Below are 9,833 nucleotides of genomic sequence, written 5' to 3'. Positions count from 1 at the left end.
AATCTCAAAAAGTCCTTCATTTTGCTAAAAATCTACTACTTGTTTAAAATATGGTTCGACGTGTAAAAATATCATAAAATTCCATATTTTCGAAAATCACCTATTAAATACATCATATATTAAATAACTAAAAATAATTATTTAATAAAACATTTCCCTTAACTGTCCCCGATCTTCGTTCCTCGGTCGATCATCGAATACTGCAAAACGCTCTAATTTATACAATTCTAGTAAATCATGCCATAAAATCATGTAATAATCATGCATTAATTGCATTTAAAACATTTAATTAAGCATTTTTAATAATACCCTGGATTTGCATGCAGTTAGGTTACATTGTTTGAATTTATAGACCTTACAAAAGCAACCAACTGGAACTCAATCAAAACATATCAGAAGAAACAAATGCCAATTGGAGTCAAGCTGTTGTCCATAAAAACTGGAAAAACCGAAACTCTGATCTTTAAGAAGAAGAGAAAGCCATCTAATGAGACCAATGCACCGGCTAGAGACACCAAGAGGAAGTTGGTCATCTTCTCTGACACACAATCGTATGCAGACAGGGAGAAGACCCCGCTGAATCAGGTATTCAGTGCATCCAAGAAAGTGGATGAGCCCAAGGAAAACGCTGAAAAGCCGATAAAGTTTTTCAGTTAGCCACTTAGATCTTCTCCTATCCCTAACTTCCCCATATTTGTTATATCCAAGGGCGTGACAATTGCTGAGCGTGAAATCCCCTTAATGAAATCGGTGCCACCTTTGATCGACCTAAAAGCCAAAGATGAATGAATATTTGCGGATAAACCCAAGTTGTCCAATGTTCAAGATGTCATCAACTTGAGAATGCTACAAATTGATGAAACTGCAAAGGAGATAATATGATATGAATCTGGCCGGTCATGCGTGCAAATGATTGGAAGGAGATTCAAAGGAGCATTGCTTGGATTCATAAGCAATCGAGAAGAGCTTACAAGTAAGGTTCCAAGCCTCGAAAGGTTTGTGATGCATGGAAATGAGCTTGAGGTTCATAGGATCATTGTGGAAGTGTTAAATGAAGAGGAAGGCAAAATGCTTCGCGCTCGGGCGGTCAAATCCTACCGCTTGAGCGCCAAAATTATTGTACGAGAAGTGAATTCAAGAAGACCCCGCGCCCGAGCGGTAACATCTTACCGCCCGAGCGCGCTCAACTGCGAGAAAATCCCTAGTTTCCTAGTTTAGATTTTTAATTGTTTAGGTAACTAGATTTTTCATATATTGTTTATTTTGTAAACATATATGCACAAAATTTTGATTTTACACACACATTATTGATTGAATATAATTTGATTGTTCTTGAGTTTTCTCTCAAACAACAAAAAAGCTTCTTTTTTTGTATCCAAAAAAAATTAAAACTTTATAAATTTATGCTTTGTGGCGTTTGTCGATCGTTTCTTACACGGATTGTCATATGCTTGTTCTTTGAAGGTTCGTCTATTTTTGGTTGTTTTCCTTATGATTCTTTATTACTAAACCACGTAGTTTAGGGGTGAAAATCACGTGTTGCTTGAATCAAAAGATCGGGACACAACAACGATCCTTGTTTTTTATTGAATTGAGGACGCGATTCTAATTTAATCGTGTTTGCCTTTCTTTCATACGAGGATCCGCATCTTCCAATCATTTGCACGCCATGACCGGCCAGATTCATATCATAATGAATTGGTGAACAACAAATTTCAGAAGTAATTCCAGCCGAATTTCCCCACACTCATACTGCTGAAGAAGCTGTAATGGAAGAACATACTCAAACCGCTCAAACACAGAATTAGGTAGAGTCTTCTATGCTCACCTTTGAAACCACAAATGCTTCACGTCCTTCAACGAATGTGAATCCAACCGGACATCTCCATGATATGCCATTGATCTCTGTGGATGAAGTGATTCGATCATTGTTTCAGTTTGAATTTGATCAACGAGAAAGAAGATGCAATTGCATAACTGAATGTGGTATCAATTCCAACCACTCCAGCCGATACATGAAGATCATATTATTTCTACTGCAAATCTGACCTACAAAGAGATGGTAGTTCATAGTTTATTCATATATGATTATGCACATGTCCAACTGAGACCATAATTCATGCAAGATGTAGCTGAGCTGCATCCCACTTAAATTCAAGCCGCTGAAGCTCTGACCACTCAAATAACTACTTCACTCACTGAACCTACTCTAGTGTTGCATGAAGCTAGTTCTCCTGCAAATCCATCAGGTAGAGAGTTAATTATTCGAACCACTCCCTCCCCTCTAGAACCTCACTTAGAAGAAAAATCATGTCCTTGAATCAATGTTAATGTATTCTCCGAGTTTGATGAGACAACCACTCATTAGGTTATGCTTCAGCAAATATTTTCTCATATGAAGGACCTGCCAAAATGAGTGACCAACGTCAAAAACAAACATTTGATCATAATGTAGCATTAGACAACTTCAAGAAATAGGTTCTTCGTGATCTCAAATCCATAGAAAACAATTTCAGACTGATGACCACAGATCAAGCAACAACTAAGAAGAAAGCCATCCATATGAATGTTGAACTTTTGTAACATATCACACAATTCAAAAACCATATGGGTGCAGAACTTGATCACATTACAAGCTACTCTTGGCAGCCAATTGTAGGAAATCCTTGAGTTTATGCAGCGTTTTGATGCCAAAAATGACGAAGTTTTAAAAAGAACTGAAGAACATAAAAAAATTGAAAGGGCAAGGTATGAAGAGGATGCAAGAAGAAAGAGAGAAGGATGAAGTAATGGTGGCAGTGGCGGCTCAAGTTCAAGTTATAGAAAATAGATTTCAATTTCTTCAGTAGGTGTAATAGGTTTGTTTTTCTTTTATATCTCTTGCACATGTATCAATAATATTTCATTTACTCCATTAAATACATTTGTTTCAAATATATCTTATACTAAACTGCTTAACTGCTTATCTGTAACAACTGTAACTATTTTTGCAACTTGATTTTGTCATCACCAAAAAGAGAGAAATTAGTAGAATATTTCTTTTATCCTAAGTTTTGGTGATTGATAAATAAATAACATCGATATGTTTCAGGATCCAACCACTTATCTTATGTATTTACAGGCTTTCCAACTAGTGGATCAAGTCAGGCCGCTCAAATTTATATTAGAACTCTGGCTGCAAGAGATCATATGACTTCCGACCAGACCTAGTCTTAAATGAAGTGAACAATTATAATCGTTATACTCCAACAACACTGCAATGGTCATATAAAGGAAAATCTAGGTGGATACGTTGAAATCAAGTTGATTTAGAGAAAGTGATAAAGCACAATATCTTACCTAGTCTGATTGATAAAATGTTTCCCAAAGTGTCCAAAGTCAATTAACTTTTCAAAGGTTGCAAGTGCCAAAGCCGGAAAAATTTAAAGGAAATTAAATGAAGCTATCATATATCAAGTTGCTCATTTTAGCACATGCCTATCAGATTATATCAGATCAGTTAATGATCAATTTGTGATGCCCTACTATCTCAAACCACGAAAAGCTAGCAATTGGATTGTGTTATTGTTTCTGGTGAATTGAGGTTTCTTAGACAAGCAGAAGTTGTGATGTGTTCACTAAGAGTTTTGATTTAGACAGTGATAAGTATTAGTCAAAGTATGTTTTTACAAAAATTCGTAAAACCAATGTTTTTTTAGTGGATTCATCCATAAGTGGAAGAATGAGTGACGTAAGAATATTCATATTCGAAAATCCATAAACATTGTCTCACTCACTTACACATTTTATTTTGATCAATTATTTCTAATTGTAAACTGCTCCTTCTGTGGAATATATATACTTCATCACTCTTCTAGTCAGATTTGTTTCCGTACTTACTAATTTGTAGTGGTCCAGCTAAAAACCACTCACAGTCTAAAAACTATGAAAGCAAGCTCGGTTTTAGCAAATATTTAAAAAAAAAAATTATTCAACCTTCTATAAGGGCAACCACAGTAGCGGTGATTTCTTGTGCCATGTCATCAAAATAACTCCAAATACTCAATATTCACCGTTGGAGCGTCTAGGAGTCTGTGCCTAATTTTTAACCGGTTACAAATTTGTAACCGGTGATTTCTTGTGCCATGTTATCAGATACCCTGCAGCGGGCCCCTCTCGCTCCAGGTTTTTTTTTGTTTTTTGTTTCTTTTTTATTTTTTAAATTATATTTAATTTTTTAAAATTAAATGTAAACGTTCATGTAAAATTTTTAATTTTATATTTGAATAAAAATATAATACTGAGTAATAGATGAAATTAATTAGAGTGGTGAAATGATTTATTATAAAACTATTAGTTATTTTATTTAAATGAAAATAAAAGATATAATTGAAGTGACAGTGAGACTCATAAATATATGTTTGGTGAGATATTTGATCGCGAAATGTGAGATATTTGAGTAGTGAAATATTTGATTGATGATGTGGACTATGTGACCCAAGAATATTCGGAGAAAATACATTTACTATTGTGGACGACCTAAACTCTATTTTGTTCCCAAAATGCTAAATCTTATTTTATCATCAAACATGTCTGTTTATGTAATATTAAAATATATATTTATATTAGTGGGAGATAGATATGATTATGCTATTCATATGTCAGGATAATATTAATAATCATGCGATTCATTGTTCAAATTTGAAATTGGCCTCATGAGTTTAATTCGATAATTGTGGTTCCAGGAACTTTGCAAGCATACAAATGAATATTAGGTAACTCATTATGGCATTCAAATCCAAATAATACAAGTAGCTTTGTTCTTAGCCACAGAAAATTGATTGCGCCAAATTCGTTTTATAAACGAACAAATCAAAGCAATTTATTGTTCCACGATTTTGTCATTTTTTTTTTAAACGTGAAGTGGCATTTTTGCCCATGCGATTTTTAAATATGTCCAATAAATTTAGGTGTCACTTACTTGATTTGATTGATGAATTTTGAAAGACAAGTGTATTTGAAGTAATATACCAAATGTTAGGATACATGTTCATCCTCTGATACATCTTTAAGATATTAAATGTAACATGAAATTTACGGATAAGTTTCGGATTGATATAGGTCCAAGATCAAGGTAGAAAAGTATTTTTAAGTATGAAGTATGTCTCTTATGAGACGATCTCACAAATCTATTATATAAAAGGGAAATATTTGTGTGAGACGGTCCAATGGGTCGTATTTTGTGAGATAGATTTTTTATTTGGGTCATCCATGAAAAAAATATTATTTTTTATGTTAAGAGTATTACTTTTTATTGTGAATATCGATAGGATTGATTCGTCTAACAGATAAAGATTCGTGAGACCGTCTCACAAGATACCTAGTCGATATAAAATCAGTCAACTTATACATATTCAAAGTGAAAAAATAATATTTTCAACATAAAAATAATATTTTCTTAAATAAATTGGATCGAGATGAAGATCTGTTTCGTAAAATCAAACAATGAAATTGTCTTACATAAATTTTTGTGGTAAAAAAATAAAATAAAAATACAAATGAAGCATTATAAGGTTGTTTCATCATTAAAAATAAATCACCATGCATTATCCAGAAACAGAAAATTACGGAGTTACTGTTTTAATTTTATTAAAAAGGATAAATTAATAATCTTAATTAACCGTATTATCGTTAAAATAATTGTACAAGTAATTGGATAAAATTATTAAAATCTAAATAGATATCATGTCATGAATGTTAAAAATTAAATTTATCTTCATTAATCTAAGAGGTGTATATTTATTTTCTTTATTATGTTTTGAAGTATAAAAAATGCCAAATAATATATTTATTTAATCGATCAATATTATATTCTGTTCAGTTAACCTTTAAATGATAGCAAAACTTTACTGTGAGACGGTCTCAAAAATCGTATTTTGTGAGACAAATATCTTATTTGGATACTCCATAAAAAAATATTATTTTTTATGCTAAAAAAAATCTATTTTTAAATGATTATAATAAAATATAAATTAACAATAAAATAAATAAAATCTTGGTAATTTTTCAAGAAACACAGAGATTCTATAAATAGCTTAATCCCTTTATGTATCCCAACATTATCATTCTTACCAACCTACGCGTTGTACGGACAGTGCGCGTTCCTCTCCCGCCGTAGATCAATATATACGACGAGAGCTTCCCATTTCCCTTCTTTTTTTTTTTTTTCCCCTTGATTAAATCCCATATTCGTAGTTGATTCCGTGATTTCTTGATGGGTTTATCGTTCTCTTTCATGGATCAAAATGGGGGCTCCGCCGCGGGCCCGTCGCCGGAGCCGGGGCTGGGTGACTTGCCGGAGAGCTGCGTGGCGTCGGTGCTGGTTTATCTAGACCCTCTGCAGATCTGCAGGATCGCGGGCTTGAACAGGGCTTTCAGGGGGGCGTCGTACGCGGATTTTGTTTGGGAGTCCAAGCTGCCTGTGAATTTTAATTCTGTTTTACAAAGGGTTTTTGGTGAGGAAGATGGTGTTTTTTGTGAGGGTTCGTGTAAAAGGGATATCTATTCCACGCTTTGTAGGCCGAATACTTTTGATGGTGGTACCAAGGTGTGATTTTTTTATCCCTTTAATGACGATTTATTACTGTTCTTGAATTTTTTTGATTTGATTGTAGAAGATTTTTATGGGTATCTTGTTTCGATTTCTGGGCATTTTGGTTATCTTTGAGAAGATCGAAGATGTTAAAGAGTGTTTCTTGGGGAGATATTTCGATTTTTAGCTGTATTGTTATGTTACTTTGGCATAAGTTTGAAATTATGAATAGTTATCTGTTTTTATAACAATAATATGGTTTTATGTGAAGATGAAATGAATTTATTTGTGGGATGTAAAACGAAATGGGAATCTAACATCCTTAATTTTCTGAAATTTTGGTTCCTTCTTTGGATCTTGAGAAAAATAATGACTTTTTTTTTTTTTGAGAAATAAGGAAAGGACTGGGAAATATAGTGATATGTCTGGAAATCTGACCCCTTTTTTTGCGATATCAAAACCGATCAAATAGAATATAATGACTCTTTTATCTGCAGAAAGTGTGGTTGGATAAGTCCACAGGCAAGACTTTTATGTCAATATCATCCAATGGATTGTCGGTTACAGGGATTGATGACAGGAGATACTGGAGTCGAATTCCAACCGAAGAATCGAGGTGAGGGTCTCGAAATATTTCCATTCAATACTTGGACTTTGAAAAACTGAGCCTCGACCGCACCGCCTACGCTTGAGACGAGTGTCTTAGGCGGCCAAAGCTATACGACGTTGGGGAGGCGGGTCGAGGCTGTGAGCAAGCAGGCGAGGAGGCGGGCAGGGCGGACAGTAAAGATTTTTAAGTTGAAGTAATAATTTTAAAAACCTAGTCAAAGCAAATTAATTTTAAATATCAAAATCCTAGCACACCTCACTTTTTTTTTGACTTTCGGTTTTCATTTTAACTCTCAAGTCTCAACCATTAAGCCCACCACACACTGTCTGTCGCCCGCCGCCCGCATATATAGATGTAATAATGATAATGGATTGAAACTTTCAAATTTAAACTTATTTTTTTGGTAAAAGTAGTTATATTACTTTGCTAGCATAATAGCATTAATACGATGATGAATCTTTATTAATTATCTTGTTAGTTTGCATTTATATATTTATTTGCATATTATCTAGATGATATTATATTGTATGAAGTTCTTTGTGCTTAAATATTATTTAATTACACATCTTACATAAAAAATGATATTATTTGTGATTATATTGAATAATTATATATGATTATCTAAAAAAAATTACTTCAAAAAATTCAACCTGTCTATCGCCCCACCACAGCCTCTTGCCATTTACAACCTTGTGTGGGCTGTTATTTGGTTGATGGTATGAGTCCTAGTATTTTGTGGCGTTTCTCCTCGAGATTCCTAGTAGTAAAAGATTCTTATCCATTTGGTTCTCCTCCTTTTAGTTCCTGACGCTCCAGTTTGAAAGTTGTTCTCAAGGATTTGATGTAGAGATCCCTCCTGCTGGGTTAACCCCTTGCTCAACTACAAGCACTTGGTTTTTGCTTGTAGAAATCTGAAATTTTTTGTCTGATTTTATGGTTTTTAGATTAAGATAAATCACAATGCTGGACCATTTTCCAAGAACAGTTTTTGGTTATGCTATCATGCAAGTATTTGAACGTCACTTCTTGTGATTAACCAAGAACCTGATTGCATGAGTCAAGAGTCTGATATCAAAGTTTAACTGTATTTATTAAACAATACGCAATATGTAATCTGAATTTAACCAATTTTTCATTTTTTTTTTCCATCTAGGTTCCAATCTGTTGCATATCTCCAGCAAATATGGTGGTTCCAAGTCGATGGTGAGATCGAGTTCCCATTCCCACCCGGCACCTACAGCCTCTTTTTCCGTCTCCATCTGGGACGCGCCCAAAAGAGATTTGGAAGGCGTGTTTGCAACTCAGAACATGTGCACGGTTGGGAAAAAAAACCTGTTCGATTCCATATCTCAACTTCTGAAGGCCAGAAGGCAACAAAACAATGTTACCTGAAAGAACCTGGAAAATGGATTCATTATCATGCTGGGAATTTCGTCGTCCCAAATTCTTGCAGATCGATGAGAGTCAAGTTTTCGATGACTCAGATAGATTGTACGCACACAAAAGGCGGTCTTTGTTTAGATTCTGTGCTTGTGTATCCTGTGGAGTATAGGGAAAGGTTGCAGCATTTTTAATTGCATCCTATCTCATTGTAGGCTTGTTTAGATGGACGTGTAACATTTATTTGGTGAAGAATTGTATCATTCTGGATCAAGATATGTCTAGTAAAATGTAATTTATGGGCTGGACTTTTATATATTTCAATTCAATATAGACTTTGTTGTATAATTTTTAAATAATTACAATCATATTTTGAACTACTTAAAATAAGTGAAAAATAAATTTTTTTAAATAAATAATAATTTTTCAAATTGCGATAAAAATAAACTATTCGTGTAAAATATTTGAAATAAAAATAATTACAAACAAAATTTGTCAAAAAAATATTCATTTAAACATCGTGAAATAATTTTGTAAAATTAGACTAATTTAATTAACATGCTTGAAAATTCTTGAAAATATAGGCGGTCCTCGAGTTTAGCCCCCGGGCAGTCTGAGCCGACTCACTGGTCCCCACCTCTTACCTCCTCGAACTCGTCCTCACCTGCATCGATCAAGTCTAGTGAGTTTAAAGACGCAACATGTAAACCACATGCATTTTAAAGTAGAGCGTACATACTTAAACTTGAACATACTTACATAAACATAGACGTGTCATCATATCGTAAACTTTTCATAAACATACTTGTGTCATACATACTTAAACATGCGTACCATCATCATTTTGCATAGAGATATGTTTCAAAGCAAGTGACTCATACGTAATGCGCCTGATCAGACTAAACCACAGTACTGGGCTGACAGGGATGTCCACTACCAAATACATAAGATCCCCGGTCATATTTTACCAGGTGGATTGGTCCCTGGTCATACTTTACCGCTTTTCAGTCCTGATCAAAACCCGGTCATACATTACCGGGGTGGAGAGGTCCGCGGACACGTTCTCCGTCTTTCAAACCAGTTCATAGTTGATCAGAAGACATTTAGCATACCTCAAAAATAAAACATTTCCTTTTTGTACGTCGAACACACTTAAAACGTCGAGGGCTTCGTTGGAATGCTCTGGACATACTTCCCTAACCACAACAGCAAAGATTCAGGAGATCCCAACGAAGCTTGCAACCAAAATTTGAGAAAACGTGAAGAACATGC

The 9,833-nt window shown here is 34.3% G+C and overlaps 1 protein-coding gene across 1 annotated transcript; it reads left to right on the top strand.

The window, feature by feature from the left end:
* The first annotated feature begins 6,092 nt into the window (after window positions 1-6,092).
* LOC142518621 (F-box protein PP2-A12-like) lies at window positions 6,093-8,894 on the top strand. Its single transcript, XM_075621417.1, has 3 exons — window positions 6,093-6,586; window positions 7,069-7,187; window positions 8,335-8,894. The coding sequence occupies exons 1-3, from the start codon at window positions 6,254-6,256 to the stop codon at window positions 8,753-8,755; spliced, it is 873 nt and encodes a 290-aa protein (XP_075477532.1). The 5' UTR covers window positions 6,093-6,253; the 3' UTR covers window positions 8,756-8,894.
* Window positions 8,895-9,833: the final 939 nt, after the last annotated feature.

The sequence above is a fragment of the Primulina tabacum genome, chromosome 11 (genome assembly GCF_025594145.1).
Source record: "Primulina tabacum isolate GXHZ01 chromosome 11, ASM2559414v2, whole genome shotgun sequence".
In the NCBI taxonomy this organism is placed as follows: domain Eukaryota; kingdom Viridiplantae; phylum Streptophyta; class Magnoliopsida; order Lamiales; family Gesneriaceae; genus Primulina; species Primulina tabacum.
Note: the sequence above shows the minus strand (reverse complement) of the source record. Positions and strands in the feature narration are given on the sequence as shown.